This window comes from Melospiza melodia, chromosome 8, assembly GCF_035770615.1.
Source record: "Melospiza melodia melodia isolate bMelMel2 chromosome 8, bMelMel2.pri, whole genome shotgun sequence".
NCBI lineage: Eukaryota > Metazoa > Chordata > Aves > Passeriformes > Passerellidae > Melospiza > Melospiza melodia.
The window spans coordinates 38082301-38101625 of NC_086201.1; the positions used below are offsets into that span (position 1 = coordinate 38082301).

General features: G+C 46.0%; 1 protein-coding gene across 10 annotated transcripts in view; it reads left to right on the forward strand.

Moving 5' to 3' along the window:
- AGAP1 (ArfGAP with GTPase domain, ankyrin repeat and PH domain 1) overlaps nt 1-19325 on the forward strand; it is a 329181-nt gene that overhangs the window by 93865 nt on the left and 215991 nt on the right. For 7 of the 10 annotated variants that reach the window (XM_063162741.1, XM_063162745.1, XM_063162739.1 and 4 more), the window contains exons 2-4: nt 8161-8219; nt 12347-12434; nt 13094-13105. In XM_063162741.1, the coding sequence (XP_063018811.1) occupies nt 8161-8219; nt 12347-12434; nt 13094-13105 (159 nt within the window). The remainder of the gene's footprint in view (nt 1-8160; nt 8220-12346; nt 12435-13093; nt 13106-19325) is intronic. The other 3 variants (XM_063162742.1, XM_063162746.1, XM_063162743.1) reach the window with 1 other exon arrangement.

The window sequence follows — 19325 nt, forward strand, 5'->3', positions numbered from 1 at the left end:
AGCCCAGGCTGTGGATTTTGAAGGGTCTCTCTCATTTTGGGTGCTTTGGACATCCTTGCTGAGACATGGATTTAGTTGTGGATTTTCCCTCCTGCCTGTCTCAAAGTGAAAACTTTATCTCTGGATTTTCACTGAGTCCCTGTGGGATCCTCTTTCCTGTGCTGGCACTGCCCTTCCCCTGGGGCAGGAGATGGGAGAGAACTGATCTCACCTCTCACCCTGCCCTGATTTTGGGCAGACACAACAAAATGAAGCATTTACCAACCATTCCCTCTCCTCTCCAGTGCCTTCCTTTTCTTCCTGCTTTCCGCTACTGCTGTAGTTTTGTGTTTAGCTGAATTTCTGTGGGGATTTGGCCTTTAGGAAATCTTGTTTATTGCCTGAAATAAGAGATGTTCCTGCACTGCACTGCACTGCAGAGATGATCATTTCCATCATCTCCCTTCCCAGTTTTATTGGAGCAGGGAGCAGTTGTGCCACAGGGCTGCTTTCATTTTCTCTTTGTCTGCTCTTTATGTTCCTTTCAGCCTCTTGGTGGGGTTGTCACTGCCTGCTGGAAAAGGGGCTGGCCCAGCTTCCAGTGCCATTTCTGTGAGGGATGTGCTGGGAAATGTGCATTTGGTTGGAATGATGTTCCTGACACTCCTCACCCGCAACATCCCCTGCTCTGCGCTGCTCCCCCAGCAGAAAGCTCTGCTTTCATCTGGGGGGTTTGAATTTCTCTTACACTCAGTGTGTGTGCCAGCTCCAGAGCCCAACCCACTGGGAAAATACAGGCAATGGGAAGTTGTCCTTGTTTAGTATGTAATTTATTTTTCCTTGTAGAAAGCCTGCAGCCAAAATATCTGCTCGGTTTGGTTTTGGGATTTGTTTTGTGGGGTGGGGAGGCTTAGGATGAGCAGTCAGGCTTGGAGCTGCTTTGTATTTAAGGGCAAAACAAACAATTTGGTGGTGTTGGATGTAAAAGTTTGTGCATGAGATTGGGTTTGGGAATATACTTGGTCCATTATTCATCATTTCTTTTGCAGGAAGCATCCTACAAGGGGTTATCCTTAAGGAGGTGACACCTCTGCCCCCAGCTGAAAGCTGTGAGGAGTGAGAGAGGGGGAATATTCACAGCAGCAAAAACCTTTTGATTGGAACAATTAGAAAATGGAAGCCAAACCCCAAACACGGTGCAGGGAGCCCAAGTGTTCCCCAGCCCCCAAACCCAAAGCACATTTTGGGAAAGGCTGAGCTGGGGGGAGCTCGTGCAGCTCTGTGCATCCCTGGTCCTCCTTTTGTTTCCATGGCAGCACAAAGGATAACAGTGCTGCAGCTGCCAGATGCTGCTGGGGAGAGATTACAGCTTTGACCTAAATATCTCTTTAATACACTTCTCAGTTACTGGGAGAGGCTTTTCAGATGTCACAGATAAGGGAGGCTCTGATGAGCGCGGGCTGCGATTCCCGGTGCCGGAACTGCTCAGAGCTCAGCCTCCTTCTCCTGGTTGGAATTAGGAATTGGGCATGGCCAGAGATAAATCTGCCCAATATCCAACATTTCTGCTGGGGCTGGAGGGGTTTTATCCATCCTGACAGGGATGGGAGGAGCCCTGAGCTGCCAGCTCCTGAAATCCCTCTGGTTTTAGGGCTGGGATTGAATTCACTTTGGTGGTTTGCTCTGCATGTGGGCATTGCTGCTGTTGGTGACATGTAAATGGAGATTGAGCTGCAATGCTGCTCTCTGCCCAAACTGCCTGAGAATTATCAATGACACATCTGCAGCTCAGGAAGGAAAAAAGGGACTGCTTGGAGCTGGGTGCTTGCAGCAGTAATTCCATAGAATCCATGATTCTGTCACACTGAGCAGGGAGGAAGTAAAACCTTAAATCATCCTGCTGGGTTTTCTAAAGGTTTTATTTGTTCCTGCTTTGTGGTTATTGTTTGGTGTAATGGAACAGAGTGAATAAGCAGAGAGGACTCATATGAAAAACTGATTTGAAAAACCCAAACACAACAGGTATAAAAATTCATAGAATTCCAGGGTGATTTGTGTTGGAAGGGACCTTAAAGCCCAACCAGTTCCAACCCCTGCCACGAGCAGGAACACCTCCCACCCATAAAGGGTGCTCAGAGCCCCATAAAACACAGAAAAAGAACCTTTTGAAACATGACACGATCTTCCAAATAATATTTTATGCAAAGCTGAGAAATCAACATGTCAGGATGGTTTTGTGCAGTTTTCTGCTGGAACTGACTCAATGCTTTGACCCAAAGTGCTGGGGGCTGGCTTGGAGAGGATGTGCTGTGAGATTAATGTGTGATAATGTGAAAAATGCATGTTTTAGGAGGATCACAGGTCTCAACCCAAAAGCTGCACATTTCCCTCTTTGCTCAGAAAATCAGCACAGGAGCTTTGGGAAATACATCCTGAAAGTGCTGCTTTGATACAGCTCCAAGAGAGCCATGTGTGGCCTGCTCTTCATCCTTGTGGGCAAGTGGCAGCTTGTAGGAATATTTTCTGTACCAGTTCACTCTCAGGTTTTGATTTCAAAGCAGAAGAAACTCTAAATATTGCTTGTAATGCAGGAATTATTGAAGGGGGAGAGCAGCACATGATGTGGCTGTTGGTGCTTTTAATTCATCCCCCTGTTTTTGAGGGCTCTTGTTCTTAGCAAGAAGCATCTTTAGCTGAGAGTTTCCAGAGAAACCCCTTGGCTTTTCCGTATTTTATTTATTTACAGCTTTTCCTCATTTAGAGGGACAGCAAAGTGACGTTGGGATTGCCTGAGGGAAGATTTTGCTGAGAAACTTTCCAAGAATAATGAAAGATTTAAATCCTTTCATCCTGCAGAGGTATCTGCCCAGTGGTGAGGAAAGCCCTCACCACTCCTTTTGCCACTGGGTTTCCATCTGGATCAGAGGAAGAGAAAGCTCTGAGCCTCTCAGCTTCTTGCTTGTCAAGGGTGAGAGATTTGGGTGGAAAAAGGGCAGAACAAGGTCAGTGGAACAAGGCTGGTGGTGGGCAGGGTGTGCTGGCACTGCCCAGGGCTGGTTAATGTTGGGGCTGCCCAGGCTCTACTAAAAAAAAATAAAAAATAGTAATAGTAAACAACAGCCAAACTGCTCTGGCTGCTGGGGATTATCCTCAGGGATGGTCCCAGAGGGTGGAGGGGGTGCTGTAAATCTGACTGGCCCCAGCTTTCAGAACCTTTTCCTCACAGCTCCCCTCAGCTGCCTTGCTGCTGCTGATTAATTCGCTTCCCTGCCATGACTCCATGAGAGTAAATGGAATTAATTTAGGAGGAGGTTTCCAGTGTGAAAACTCAGGGATGGGGTGAGCCAGACTCAGGACAGCCAGGCCCTTGCTGGGGTCACTGCTGGGAAACATTTCTGGTTTTCATGCCTTCCCTCCCCTCTTCTGACCCACGGGTGCTGGGATTGCCCTTGACCCCGTGCTCTCTCATTTGCATTGTTTTGCTGATATTTATTTGGGTTTTAGTGGTCATTCCTGCATTTGAAGAAGTAGATTTTTCTGTGGGGAAATTCTAAGCAAATTTTAAATATGGAATACTGGAACAGTCAGGCCTTGGGGTCAGCTGCTCTCCTGTGCCGTGGGGTGCATGGACCTGGGCCAGATGGCCACCAAGCCCCAGGATTCCCCCCAGGAGGTGCTGCCCCATCCCTGGGAGTGTCCAGGGCCAGGTTGGACAGGGCTCCTGGGATATTGGAGGTGTCCCTGCCCATGGTGCAATGGATGGGCTTTAAGGTTGCTTCCAACCCCAAACTACACAGTGACCCTAAAACCCCCAAAGTGACCCCAAAACAGCAAACCCAAACCCCTAAACTGACCCAAAACCCCACACAGGGACCCCAAAACACCAAATCCAAACTACAAACCCCTTATGGGGGTCTGGGATTCATGTGGTGGAACCAACATCTCAGTACTGGAATTAAGAAGGTTCCTCTGGGTGGGGCTGAGTCACCAAACTGAGGTTTTAAAATAGATGAGGATCCTCTTGGGAGTTTGTGCTTTGCTGTAGGGGTAGAAATCAAACCAGAAGAATTGAGGGGAAATAAAAAAGAAGACTTCTGTTGTGGCAAAGTCAACTTTGTGAAGGAAATGCAGCTTCAATGGTCTTGGTGCACGTTTTAAGAAGACACAAGTGACACCATGAATATTTGCAGCTTTTGATCAGTGGTGCAGAAATGAAAGGAGCAGCAGATGCAAGTGTGATTAATTATTGACAAAAGCCATTTCTTGCATGTGTGGAGGTTGAGTTCACTGGAATTCCAGGGCTGGGCAGTAATGCAAACAAGACCCCAGCTCATCAGCTTCATCCATGTGGTTCTGTTTATTATGCAAATCTCTTCCAATGAGTTTAATCAACTTGTGCTGATGGGGGGTGGCAGCTTCAGCTTCAGAGGGTTTTTGTGGGCTCTGCTTGCTCCAGTTTGATGGATCCAGTGGTTCATGTTGTAGCTATAACTTAGTTTTATTTAGGAAAATAATCCCCAAACCTTTGTCATGTCCTATCTGTGAGTGTTTGACCTTTTCACCTTGACTTCTAGGAATAAATCAGTTTTTCCTGAGATATTCCTACAAAGAATTGGGCAGAGGCTGCTTCCATGTCCATCCCAATGGTGGCACACCAACCTCACACTGCAGAATAGACCAGGTGCTGTTTTATGCCACATTCTGTGTTTGGCTGTGGTAATTCCTTCTAAACATGCCAGTGTAGAGCAATCTCATGGATCTCCTAACAGAAACAAGTTGGTTTTATTTTTTTTTAAAGGGCACTGGGAGACCTTATGTAAATTAACTGCAAATTGGGGATAATAGAAGTGGGAGATTTTAGTTAAAATTAGTTGGGTTGAGGTCAAGGTGTTTGGGTTTTTTAATTTGTTTGTTTGGGGTTTTTTGGGCTTTTTTGTTTGGTTGGTTTTATTTGTTTCTTTAACAGGCATATTTTGGCAATAAAATGGAATTTCAACCATTCTCAAGTATTTTGGATGCTCAAAACCTGTGTGGGGGCAGGAACTAAAGGCTTTAGTAAAAAAGGGGAAGGTGGCTTTGTCAAGAACTCTAGCGCCTTGTCAAGTGAATTTTATTTTATTTCTTATATTGATAATTGGGACTAAAATGCACATACTGCCCACATTGAGGGTCCTTGAGATCTGATGCAGTTTTGGAAGGTCCTGGTGTGGGATTTTGGTGCATTTTGATGAAGGAAGAACCAAGTAGGAGGAATAAATTCAAGACCTTGGGCTGGGTCATCCTTCCTCTCTGCAGCTGCCCACCTTGTGCTTTGTCTTTTGGCCTCTGTGCTTTTTGGGATTTCAGCTTTCATTGCCTCCCTGGTTTGTCCTTTTGGAAAGCACAGGTGTTCCAAAACAATATTTTAAAAGGTTTTTATTATAGAGAAAAGTGACAGGACTTGTGATGTTCTTGTTCCCCTTGTGCAGCTCCCCTTTGGCTTGGCAGGTTTCATTTTTGCAGATCTCCAAGTCAGCAGCAGTGATTTGCTCACTCACCATTCTTTAATCTTCCATGGTGATAAAATCCAGTGGTTCTCTTGCATGGAAGCTTGTTGACATTTGATGGGGAGCTGTCCCAGTTTGTTTCACACACCTAAACCTCCACAAGTCAGGGATAAGAGGCTGATGGTTTTCCTTGACTCCTGAGAGTCTGGAGCTGAGCTGGAACCTCCTCATCCCCTTCAGCCCTGGCTGCTGCTTCCCAAACCCACAGCAAACCATGGGAGCTGATGGTTTCCTGTTAGGGCAAGGATATTTTTCCCCCAGTACCCACTCTAAAGCTCCCATCCCATTGCTCCCTGTCTGGGCAAACATTCCTCCCCCAGGAAGGCAGGAGAACATCCCAGACCAGCTGTGGAATGGAAATGCCTCAATCATTCCCATTTCCCAAATGGAAACCCCTGCTGCTTCTGGCCCCATCTCAAGTTCTGGGTGTGCTACAGAAAGGTTCCTTTTCCTTTTCCTTTCCTTTTCCTTTCCTTTCCCTTTCCCTTTTCTTTTCCTTTCCTTTTCCTTTTCCTTTCCTTTTCCTTTTCCTTTTCCTTTTCCTTTTCCTTTTCCTTTTCCTTTTCCTTTTCCTTTTCCTTTTCCTTTTCCTTTTCCTTTTCCTTTCCCTTTCCCTTTCCCTTTCCCTTTCCCTTTCCCTTTCCCTTTCCCTTTCCCTTTCCCTTTCCCTTTCCCTTTCCCTTTTCCCTTTTCCCTTTTCCCTTTTCCTTTTCCTTTCCCTTTTCCCTTCCCTTTTCCCTTTCCCATTCCCATTTTTGATCCAGTGGGAGTTCAGGCCATGGAACAGGAGCTGCATGAGCACAGGGTCTTCTCTTGCACCTGCAATGCCAAAGGTTAAACCCAATTTCACTCTGGGCTTTGCTTTTCCTTCCCCTGCCCCTGAGTGTGTGGGAGGCAGCTCATACCTGCACCAAAATACTGATTATTCTCCCTGTGTTCTCATACAGGGTTTATTCACAGCTGGAATACAATGGGGTGTGTTAGGTAAAACTGGAGGAGGATTCCTCATTCCTGGCTAAGAGATCTTTTTGGGCTGTTGAGGCAAAAGCAATATATTTAATGGAGACAGAGTGGAAAACACAAGTTTGCTTTGTGATTGTTTTTAGGTGGGTGCTGGGAGAGCTTGGATGGTTTCTAGAGTCAGTGAGGGTCATGTGTGGAGTAGGAAATTGCCTCCAATTTCTTTACTCTCCAGATGGAAAGAATCAAATGGAGCAGCCTGGTCCTGCTCCAATGGGTGCATTGGAGGGGAAGCAGTGGCTGGCAGGACCCTGAGAGGGTGAGAGGGTTGTTTAAACCCAGGGTGGTTTTAACCTTGCAGCTCTTGTCTCCTGTGGGCTCAGGGGCTGATTGGAGCCCCAGGAACCTCAGTGCTGCTCCGTTTCTGTGGGCTTGGAGCTGATCTGCTCTGCAGGAGCATCCTGTGCAGCACAGGTTGTGCAGGGCTTAAATCAGCACCCACACAGGGTTTGTAACACAAACATCACTCTCTGTTTGCTTACAGCTGACCAGGCCTTTATGGAAGGAACTAAATGATAAATGTTTTTAAATACAGAAAAATGGAGCCTTATTTCTGTTCTTTGGTGTGGAACTGTGAGTGAGGCAGGAGCCAGGTGTAGCCCAAAGAGCTCAATTTCTGTGATAAACCTGCCTTTCTTCAAGGCATCAACCCCTGCCACAAGTAGTTTTTAATTAATTTTGTAGTAAATGGCTCTGTGGTTTATTTCTGCCTAGATCATACTCCTGAAAAAATGGTGTGTTTGAGGAATAAAAAGCGATTTTCCCCTGCCTGAGCAGGGCTGTTCCCACTGACTGTGGCTGCTGCAGCTGCTGACATGAAATGTGATGTGCAGCAGGAAATAACAGGTTTCAGAGCCAGCAGATTTCCTGATTTACCTGGGGGGAGAAGGGACTGCAGCTGCAGTGGGGACATGACTGTGACAAAGCCAGGGCTTTTCCTGTGCATGGGACATGGTTTGACCAGGGACTGTGCTGGTGGTCACAGGGGTTCTTGGATGAGGGAAGAGATGAGGATCTGACTCCATGTTTCAGAGGGCTTCATTTATTATTTTATTAGATATATTACATTAGAACTATACTAAAAGAATAGAAGAAAAGGTTTCATCTCAGAAGGCTGGTTAAGCTAAGAAGGAATGGTAACAAAGGCAGCTGTCTTGGACTCTCCAAGCCAGCTGGGCTGTGACTGGCCATTAATTAGAAACAAGCACATGAGGCCAATCACAGATGCACCTGTTGCATTCCACAGCAGCAGATAACCATTGTTTACATTTTGTTCCTGAGGCCTCTTAGCTTCTCAGGAGGAAAAATCCTAAGGAAAGGATTTTCCATAAATGATGTCTGTGACAGTGTACACACTGGGAGAGCCTTTGCTCTAACTGGAGTGAGTTTGAGCTCTGGGATGATGTGGGAGCACCTGCTGCTGGCAGCAGATCCGTGCAGAATGGGAATTTTTGGGATTTTTATACAATTTCCCTGGTTTTTGTCACGTTGGACTGTCACCATCTCAGGAATCAGACCTTTGGTCTCACATTCCTGAAGCTGTGGAATGAAATTGTGTGCAGCAGAGCATGAAATGTCATTTTCCTGATGTTGGGAATGTTCTCCTCTTCCACAGATGCCTTTGTGAACAGCCAGGAATGGACCCTGAGCCGCTCTGTGCCCGAGCTGAAAGTGGTGAGTTTGTGTTTGCTCCTGCCTGAGACATGCTGGCAATGTCACACAGCGCTGGGGACCTCCCAGGCTTCACTGCAGCTGCTGCTGGGGCAAAACGTAAAAATCAGTTTCATAAGTAAAGGATTTTTCCTGTAAATATCTATTATAGACTCAGAAGGGTTGGGATTGGGAGGGACCTCAAAGCTTGTCCCATTCCAGGGACACCTCCCACTGTCCCAGGCTGCTCCAAGCCCCCTCCAGCCTGACCCTGAACACTTCCAGGGCTGAGCCTCTCTTTATCTATATTCAATATTCATTTTACTCATACTTGAGAGGTCTCTCAGTGTTTTATTGCTGCTGGAATTTGTTCTGCTCCATGAACCAGCTTTCAGGGGGGATCCTCTCAGCAGGGAAGTCTTAGGAGGGCAGTGGAAGTTAGCAGCTGACATGTAAAGCTCATTTCATCTCCCCATTATAAGTTTCCATGATTTCAAGGAGCAAATGTCTGTTCTCCCTCTCTTTAAAGAATTTAAAGCTTTTCCCAAAATCTGAGTTGACAGTAGTGTTTTGTGGAGGTGAGAGAATCTGCAAGGCCACACTTAGCAGGGTAAATGCACTTTTATTAAAGGCATTTTAATGGCAGCAGCATCCTCACAGCTGCACTTGTGTGGCTGCTTTGAAAGGTGAGTGCAGGAAAAACCTGGCAGTCAGTGGATGTGATTCCCTAATTCAGGAAGGGTCTCCAGGTTTTGTTAAAGAGATGGTGTCATTTGGAAGGCCCAAAATACAGTGAAAAACTAGGAATTCAGTAGTAGCTGGCTTCTCCTGGGTTTCCTTGCCCATCCCTTCCCCTCCTCTGAGCCCTGCTAATTCACAGCACCCCCCAGGAAACTGGGAATTGCAGGTGAGAGCAGAGCTGCAGGCACTCCATGCTGGGATTCAGGGCACAAACCATTGCTGAGCACCAGCTGATGGTCTCAGGGTACATTTTCCTCTTGTGCCAGCCTGGCTGCACCATGTGAGAGTTCCCTTGGGTGTCCTGCCCCTGACCTGTCTGAGAGGGCTGGGAAATTCCAGATTTCAGCTGTGTGGCTGCTGCAGAGAATGGATTTGCAGTGGTCAGCGTGCCACGGGAGCTGCCCAAGGGGAACAGCACAACTGCTGCTGTTACAAAAATAATAATTTGATTATAGCCCTGCAAGTGATGGCAGCCAGCAGCAGCAGCAGCTGTGCCTGTGAGCTTGTGCTCCAAGAGGAAGGGTAAATCAGGAAGCCCAGCTGAAATCTGCTCTGCCTTTCCTGCACATCTGCCCTTGGGGAAGGCTTGGGGCTGTGAGTGCCCCCTGCCATTCCCTCGCTTCGGCCTCATCCTGGCTGCTCCAGGGGCTGAGGAACACCAGGGCCATGGTAAAGGGAGAGGTTGTCCTCCTGTGCAGGCTGGGAGCTCCTTAATTGGATTATTGTTGTTATTTATCTTTGACTTATTTCTAGAGTGGCTGTGTTGTACCCTTTTTTATTTTTTTAAAGGGAACAGAAACTGGCTCTGGGAGAGCAGAGAGAGCCCCCAGGGCTGCAGTAAAGGAAGGAGCTATTCCTCAGTGTGCCTCTGAGGAAAGAACAGCAGTCTTTGCCTCCTTTCTTTAGCTTGGTTTCCTTCCAGTGCTCAGAAGGACATTCAAGGCCACCTTGGAGGGGCTTGGAGCAGCCTGGGATAGTGGGAGGTGTCCCTGCCCATGGCAGGGGGAGGGATGGGATGGGCTTGGAGGTCCCTTCCAGCCCAAACCAGTCTGGGATTCTGTAACTGGCTCCTGCTGATCCAGCACTTGGGTTTTACTTATGGGTTTTGATGCTTTTATTGTGGCCAAGAGCTTGGTGAGACCTCTGCCTTTGGTGTTCCTGGGTTCTGTTTGTTCAAATATTAAATGAGGATGTGTTAGGCAGGATAAACATGAGAGATTGTTGAATAAAATCACCAAATTTCTTGCAGAAAGATCTGCCAAGTGCAGTCAGGCTCCTCTCCTGGACAGCTTTAAAATGCCAAGTGCCATCAGTACAGTTTCTGATTTTCCCCACCAGGCTTTAGGAGGTGTGGGCAAAGTGGCTGGGGTTTGTTTTACAGCACGTCTGGCACATGGAAATAAATGATTCAGTGTTGCACAAGTCACAACTGAAAAGAGCAGTGAGTTGGAGCTGAATTTTCTCCTCCCTGAGCTGGGTTAGGGTGGTATTTTTGTTCCCTAACATGCTTGTCATAACTTGGTGCGTTTCAGACATATCCATAAATAAATGGAGATGACTGGGATTGTTTGTGTGTAAAGCAGGGAGAGAGGAATATGACTGCTGTGAAAACAGGCTGGCATTTTTGTCATGCTGTGGGGGATCAGCCTTAAAGCAAATATTAATGCTGACAGAGAAACTGTATCAGAAGTCAGATTTTTTTTTCCCAGTGTGGAATTTATTGCTCCTGCTTTGCAGCAATGTGTCACAGAACCTGAAGTGCTGTCAAAGGTGTGACCTGGTATGACCTTTGGGATATTAAAAACAATTATTATATAAAATTGTGCTCTTGAATCTTTTGATGTCTTTTAAATTTTGAGGGTCTCTGGATAGAACAAGACATCCCAGCCATGGGATGTTGCCTCTGAGTGGACCCCCAGGTTGATGCTGTTCTGTTCTCCCTGCCAGTTACAGTTTTGGCACGGGTGTACGAGAAAATGAAATTAATTTCCATCCACACAAGGCTAATCACTTTAAGTGAAGGTTTTACTGGAAAATTGTTGTCTTGGCCACATGTGTAGACCCTGCAAAACACAGTTCAGCTTTCACACACTAAAATAACTGTTTTTCAGTGGTGAATCCTGAGTGTGGGGGACTTTGTACATTGTTGTAGGCAAAAAAAAAAGAAAAAAGGAAGGAGCTTCTCCTTGGGAAGCTTTGTGTCACTTTGGGGACGAGAGGAGGTGCCAGGGCCAAGCTGTTTGCTCACCCTCAGCTCTCAGTGGGTCTGTGGTGTGAGGGGAGTAGACAGATGTACTGCAGCCCATGGGCATGTAATGGAGGGAAAAGGCATTAATGGGAGAGGTTGCTGCATGTCCTGGGGGTGAGGGACACGTGCTGCAGATGTCATTTTCTCCCTGTGACTCATCCCAGCATCCCTCCCTCCCTGCTGCCCACGCTGTGGGAGCAGCCCCAGGCAGGGGGAATTGGGGGTGCCAGCACACCTGGCTGGGTCCCACCAAGCCAGCTTTGATCAGGGGGGTGCTGTCCTGCCAGCTGGGGCTGACAAGATGGGATGGGGTGAGAAGTTGGGGCACACAATGTGCAGCTCGTGGCTGCTGCCTCGGGCCCTTTGGCAACCCAGGCAGATCAGCAGAGTTCCTCTTCTCTCCAGGGACCTTCTGTTCTGAACCTCTGGTGAGGGTCAAGTAAACAGCAGAGAGCAGAGCAGGCTGGGCTTGTTTCAGAGGGGGAGAGAAGCTTCCATCACCTCCCTCCCCCAAGAAGGGAGCAGGGTGTCCTCAGCTCCGTGCTCCCCTGTAAAGGCACGAACCCCAAATCTCCTCAAGCCATTGGGCTTTGAGCACCTCCAGGAAGAAAACTCTGTGGGGTTGGGCTGAAATAATTCCCTGGGAGGGTGGGGAGGCCCTGGCACAGGGTGGCCCATCCCTGCAGTGTCCAAGGCCAGGTTGGGCAGGGCTTGGAGCGCCCTGGGGTGGTGGAACAAGGTGATCTCTCAGGTCTCCCCCACCCCAACCACTGCTGTTCATAACCTCACCCTCATTAAACCCTACACTCCTAACCATCCTGGCTATCTTCTCAGCAGCCCTAGGAGGATGAATAGGAGTCAACCAAACACAAATTGAAAAATCCTAGCTTTTTCTTCCATCTCCCACCTAGGCTGAATAGCAATCATTATTATCTACAACCCTAAACTTACCCTCCTCAACTTCTACCTAAATGCTGTAATAACTGCAACCGGCTTCCTCACACTAAACACAATCAAAGTTTATTTATCTCTGGGCACATTTTGCTCTGTGTCTGTTGCTTGGGGTGTTATTCCACGTGAAGATTTTTCCAGAAGACACAACTTTCTGCAGGGATGGCTTGCAGCTGAGTTCTTTGTTGCTCTCTTTCCGTGTTGCACGCAGGGGATCGTGGGGAACCTGGCGAGCGGGAAGTCGGCGCTGGTGCACCGCTACCTGACCGGCACCTATGTCCAGGAGGAGTCACCTGAAGGTAGGTGCATCCACAGCTCCCAGCCTGCTTTCCCCCCACAATCCACATCCCTGCTCATTTTTGATCATGCAGAAATGATTTTAAAAAAATCCCATGTGCTATCTATTCAAAATGCATGGGGATTTTTGCTTTAACACTCTCCAGAGCGGGCTAAGTATGCACAATAAAACTGTGGATTTTCCATCCTTTAAATACTTTGCTTTGCATCCTTTAAATACTTTGGCCCCCAGTGAGTGTCCATGTGGGAATTAGTCCTGATGGAGAGGAGTTGGCTGCTCTCAGTAGTGCTGCTGCTTTCACTTGGACTGTTGAAAGCCACAGTTACTGTCTGTAGTGGTGGGTTTCCTGTTAGGAGAATAAAAATCTTCACCTAAAAATGTGTAACTTACTTATTGTTTAATTTAATAAATATTTGTGGTTTTTTAAAAATGTTTTTATGGCATAGAAAATTAATTTGTACGCTGTAGTGTTTAACATTAATCCCAGTTTATAGCTTGAAATCAAAAATTGTCACAGTACCTTATCGAGGTTTATCTTACAGTAAATACTTTTTTGATTATTTTTCTTTATCTGTTCTCCTTATGAACTTTTAAATCCAACTCTGAGACACTGAATTTCTGGTTCCTTCTTTCCCTTACTGGCTGTTCCCTTCTTTGCAGATATGGATGCAGGTAACTATACATTGTCTTCATGGCAGCTCTGGTTTGGAAGGGCCAGATGGTGGTTTCTGTACTAGAGCGTTTTCCCCCTTGTTTTGTCTATCATTTTGAGTTGTTCCCTTTTGATTTCAAGTCTTTAGTGCATCTCACTGTTGTTGTCTCTTGCTGTAGTTGTCTCTTCAGCAGTAGTTTGTAGTTTCATGCATCTCTGATAACATTTGTTTCTAATTAACTCTTGCCACAGGAAGCTGGTTCAGCTTGGTAGTTGACATTTTTAACAGCCTGGGATTGCAGTTAAAATGGGAGGAGAGGGGAAGGGAGGGATGGACAAGGAATTTTCCTGTGGAGCTGCACTGACACTGAGCTCCTGCAGTGTGTAAGTTTGCCCTGAATGCTTTTGCTGGTTTGTAGCTAGGGCTGACAATAATAATTGATGGTAGCAATTGAGGCTGTGCACAGAAGTGTGTGTGGATCCTCTTGTGGATGCTGATAGTGAGAAATGCTGACAGAGGCTGCAGAGGCACTGAGTGCAGCAAATCTTCAGCAAAAATCACTGTCTTGACAGATCTCTTCCTCCACTTCATGAACAGAGGATATTTGGTTATGTTTTTGGGGTTTTTTTTCCCTTGGAAGATTCAAATCTCCTGACTATTGACAGGGCTAGCCCTCCTCTCCTCCTGAAGGATGAATATTTTAGGTGATATTCCTTGGGAGTGTTGCCATCTGTCCCCTTTGTCTTGAAGGATTTTTATTTACAGTGCTGGAGTGACGTTAGGACTGTTTTTCCTGCAAGGAGTAGATGACAAAAGCTGTGTCAAATCATTTCTGTGCACATAAGTGTGCCTGACAAGCCTCACTAATGACACTGTTGCATTTCATTAACAGGAGGAAAACTGGAATAATTAAGAGCTCTGATTTGCCTTGTGAGGGATCAGGTCAAGGTTTCCAATCAAGTCAGCATGAAAGGAAATTCAACCCACATAAATTACCCTCAGTAAACATCTGCAGGGGGGATTTGTGTTTTACTTCTCTGTCAGAGAATCACAGGAGCACAGAGAGGTTTGGGTTGGAATGGCCTTTGAAGCTCACTCTGTTCCACCCCTGCCATGGGCAGGGACACTTTCCACTATCCCAGGGTGCTCCAAGCCCCCTCCAACCTGGTCCTGAGCACTTTCAGGTCCTTCAAACAAGTCCCTAGAAAATCCTTCATGCTGGAGACCCTTGTGGATCCTCCCCTCTCTCCTTTCCTGAGGGACTATAAATGTGTCAGGCTGTTAAATTGGATAAAGAAGAGGATGCATGTCGGATGTGAAGGTGTCAGCTGCTTGATCAGTTAAGGAAAACCTGAGTTTACTGGCTTGGAATGGCTTCCTAACAGCTAAATTTAACAGGCATCATAAAATCAGTGCCTAATGGGTGAGGTGATGGATATTTGCTTCATGTGCAAGTGGTGATTAGGGCCAGGGGCTGCTATTTCTGCTCTCCTCTGCCTCTAAATGGCTGCCATTACCAGGAAACCTGCCCTGCATCCACATCTCCTGCAGGCCTTGAGGGCTCCAGCATCCCAGGAAATGAATTTGAGCCGTGTAAAGGCAGTTTCAGGTTTCCTTCAGCTCTCCCAGTGAGAGATTTCTCTGTGCCCATCACCACCTCCCCACCAGGAGGAGGAACCTGCACCTCACCCTGCACTTCTCTCTCACTGCCTGCCCCAGTTTTGATTTCTGCTCAGAACTTTTCAGTCTCTCTTGTGTTTGCAACTTGCAAACCTTTGTTTTCTCAAAGAATAAGTTTTTATAAGGAAGAAAAAGGGCCTTGAGAGTTTTCCTTTGCATATTTAACACACACTCAGCTGTGCTGCTGAGTGACACGTTTTAAATCAGATGTAAGAAAAGCAGCAATGTGTTACCCTGCTGTCTGGGGGGAATTTCAGTACTCTGGGACTTTTCTGTGATGATACAAGAAAGAAGTTGTTATAGATACATATTTTAATACTGGCTTTTTGCAAATGTTAAAATGGATTCTGTATGTGTGATGTTACAGTAGCTTTGTTATGAAGATCTAGTTTTTATTTCTGTTGTTAATTAAGCTTAGCCATAGTGGTGGAATAGCTGATAAAAGTATGAATACCTACTTAGATAACATCTAATAAACATATAAAGAAGACACCTGCTACAAATATGCCAACTATCAACACTCAATGTCTGATGGCAGTGTAGACCAAAGCCCAAAAACTGGAGGTGATAAGAACAAGACTAAAGATATTTTTTAAGACTAAAACCATAACCAAAGGATACCCACACTCTAAAAAAAGACCCAAAAAGAAGATTTACTTAGGACATGTGAACTGGTTTAAAGAAAAGTTTACTATGCAAAGGAGTCTCTGAATATACAACAAGCTGATACAAAAGAAAAAGTATTTAAAGAGTATCCCCAAAGATAACAGTGTGCTCTTAGCTGTAATAACCTTTACTCTATAATCCTTATCTCCTATTATCCTTTTTAAATTTTCGCCAGAGAGGAAATGTGTTTTTCACAGAAATGATGGGAGATAAGGAATCCTAGGGATTTGTGATCTTCTAAGGACCTTCTGAGCAATTGGAATAAAAACTGCTTTACCTGCTGAAACAACAAGTGAGCTGTGGGAAGTGTTGTGGCTTTGTTTCCCCCATCTAGAATTGAATTCTGCCTGTAGGAGCCAAGTGAGATGTGTGCTGTATTTTGAGACTGAATTGCGTGGTGGAATTTGAGACTGAATTCTTTGCAGACCAAGGTGAACTGGAGTTTACAGGAGTAGTGAGTGGCAGGAGGGTTCTGTTACTTGTTTGGGTTTTTGTTTCCAAAAAGCCACAGAGGTGTGAAACATGACTTAAAGGCTTTTCCACATCTCTGGCATGTCTGTGAATATTTAAAGTCATGTCATGATTATTTCAGTGCTTTGTTTTCCAGTGAGTCTAATTAAACAAAAAAAAAAAAAAAAAAGACAAACTGTGGCCCAGGCTGGGATGACAAAAAAGGAGGGTTTTTTTCTCATGTACTCTGGGATATATTTAAGAGTTATATATTCATTTCATGTGGAGTAATTATTTTTAGTGTTTTAAAAAGCATAAAAGCCATCCACCATCCCAAGTAGCTGTTGCAGTCAGGGGAGGTTTCATCTCTCTTTGTGAAGGAACTTACACTAGAAATCAAATTTCCCCCAGTAAAAGATACAGAATAAAGCCTTTAATGTGTTTTTCAGAAAGCTGTGATCATTTACTCTCTTTCCAAATTTGACCTAAAAGTATTTTTATGCTGTTTCAGCCTTCACCACATAACTTTTTCAGTGCCACAGTGAGCAGTGTGTCACTTGAGTGGCAGCAATGATCATGTCTAATATTAAAATATTAAATGGAGTGTCACCCTCAGCCTTCCCTTTGAAGCATGTCATGAAAATAAGTTGCCAGCCTGTAACAAAAGCATGCATTGATGATCTTCAAGCCTTTTCCAAGCTCAAGGATTCTGATTCTGTGTAGAAGTTCCATCTTGAGGGATGCATGTCCGTGTTTTTCAGTTTATCTCGAGTAACTATTCCTGTCTGCTGCTTCCTCAGCAAAGGGTAATTATGCAAGGAGGATTGAGGAAGAGTGCTTTAAAGTTTCAGCTGCTGTTGTTCACATCCTCTTAAGAGATTTTCTGCCGGACACAGAGACCCTTACACAATGTGGATGCAGAAAGTTCAGCCATAATCTATGAACTGGGCTGACCTGCCAGGTGCTTTCATTCAGGTCTGAGCCTGGCCTGCATCCACGAGTGTGGACCTGCTTCACCTGGGGAAAAACCCCAAAGGGATAAAACCCTGCCCCGTGGCTGGATGTGCTCAAGGCCAGGCTTGGGCACTCTGGGGTGGTGGAATGGGATGGGCTTTAAAGGCCCTTCCAGCCCAAACCCCTCTGGATCTGTCTGTGCTTGCTGGGGTTGTGCTGGGAGATCTATCCTCAGGCTGGGGTCAGGGTTTGTGTTTTGGGCTGAACAGAACATGGGCAGTTTGTCCCCTCTGCAGCCCTGGGGCTCCTGTCCCCTTCTCCACATGGTTCAGGCAGTTCTGCCTGCTGTGAGCAATCAGGTTCCTGAGGCTCCCACTCTCTTCACAGAAGCCATCGCTATTTTTATCCAGTTCATATTTCTCAGATACGTAGGAAGGCCATATTTACTGAACACCCCAATTTGATCTTTGATGAATAAAGGGAGGATGTGTCCCAGACTAATCTGTGAGCTCTGTTCTCAGTGAGCAGCTGGCTGCAGTGGAAATGAAGAGCAGAGAAATGTGTCCTGTGAGGATGTACTTGGTGCTCTCCCTGCAACCACTCATGCCTTTTCCTTCTGCATTTTCTGGAATGCCAGAAAATCCCCATCACACATGTAAGAATTTACACAGGGAGGCTTTGGAAGAATCCCAACATGAGTTTTAAAAAGCCACATAAACCTTAAACCATTTTGTGGTTCTTGCACTGCAAAACCCGAGGCAGCTGAAATTTTCTGTGCTGGTTTCAAGTCCTCGGTGCAGTTTTCAGGAGCCCCCTCAGCACTTTGGGGCAGATGAAGGTTTCTTTTGGCCTGCAAACCCACAGGCAGGCTCTGTCTCGTGTTCAGAAGCCAGTGATGACTTGGGACATGTGTTTCAAAATTACCTCTTTCCAGTTCTTTGTCTGCCTTTTTGCTGTAATAGCACTGAGTGATTATTTTTATTTGGCATTTCACGCTGACACCCAGCTATAAACCAACACTTGTCTCTTTTTTGATCCCTTTAAAGCACTGCTGCAGAGGGTTCTCTTGGGCTTTTGGAGCCTTTCAGGCTCAGCATAAAAGGGGGTGTTTATGCATTCTGCCCTCTCCCCTCTGGAGTCCTTCCCTCTCCTCACCCTCCTGGGACTGCCTGTGTGGGTTAGAGGGAAAAAAATCCCTTTGAAAACCTCTCTGTTCCAGCTGTCAGCTTGGGGACTGCTTCAAGTGTCACACAAATGAGGGGCTCTGTTAATTAAAGGAAAAAACTCAAGTATTTGCTCTTTAGGAGGTGCTGAGGAAGCAGATTGCCAGGAAAGCTTCCCTTTTCGCTTGTGTTCCCTGAGGGTCCTCGAAGTGTTCCCTTTAACACCTTGAATGGCCAGGGGTTTTTGGGAAATAATGTCTGCAGCATTGGTGTGCTGCTCTGAGGGTTGTGTCTCTGGGACAGGCTGTAAAGCAGATTTATAGAACTTCTCTGACAAATTTAGGCTCTTCACAGGAGTACAAGTGACTTTTCCCAATAGTGGGTGATGCTGCAAGAGGAAATGGCCTCGAGTTGTGCCCAGGGAGGTTTAGGTTGGGTGTGAAGGAAAAGTTTTTCACCAGAAGGGTTGTCAGGCATTGGGACAGGCTCTTCAGGGCAGTGGGGGAATCACTGGAAACGTTAAAAATTACCATGTGGATGTGGCACTGGGGACAGGGGTGAGAGGTGGCCCTGGCAGTGCTGGTGGGGTCACACTGGTGATGTGAGAGGGCTTTTCCAGCCCCACCTCCTCTGGCTTTCCGTGGCTTTGGGTCTCCACTGCTCGCTGCTGCTTTTGAAGCCAGTTGAGAGTGGCTCCTGCTGGACCTCCCTGTGCTTTTATTTCTCAAACATTTCTCAAATACTCCTTTTGGGTGTATTACAAAACCACAGCCCACTGTTTCACTCTTGATCTCAAAGCCAGGTTTTAATATTTTTCTTTGAGCATGTTCCTTGTTCAGCTTGTATTTGATTTCTTATTGTGAGCTTTTCCCCCCCCCCTTCACTGAATCTGTTGTTGTTATGGGAAGTTGTATCAAAAAGAAATATTCACAGCATTTTGAATTCTCACAGACCCCTCAATTCGCTGTCACCAGGGCATTTTAGGAAGGGTAAAATTCTGATTATGGTGTAATCTCTGCTAAGTCCATTTTTAACTTCAGTTGCTATTTGTGATGTAAAGCTGCAATGAAAGGACAAGTATTAGGGGAGCTGTGTGGGTATGAAAAGCAGAGGGGTGTTTGGAAAGATCTGAGATGTGGGCATCAGTGCTTACATTTTGGGCTGTCTTGGTGAGCTGTTTAGGGTTTGTTAGTGCACATTGGGATTTAGCAATTATGTTGGAAGCTTGTGAGGTCAAGCAGAAATTTTGAGCAGTTGAATTTCGTGTTAGAGTGAAAGCTGGGATGGGTTTGCCTGGAAGATGAAATGCCTGAGAAGCCAACTTAG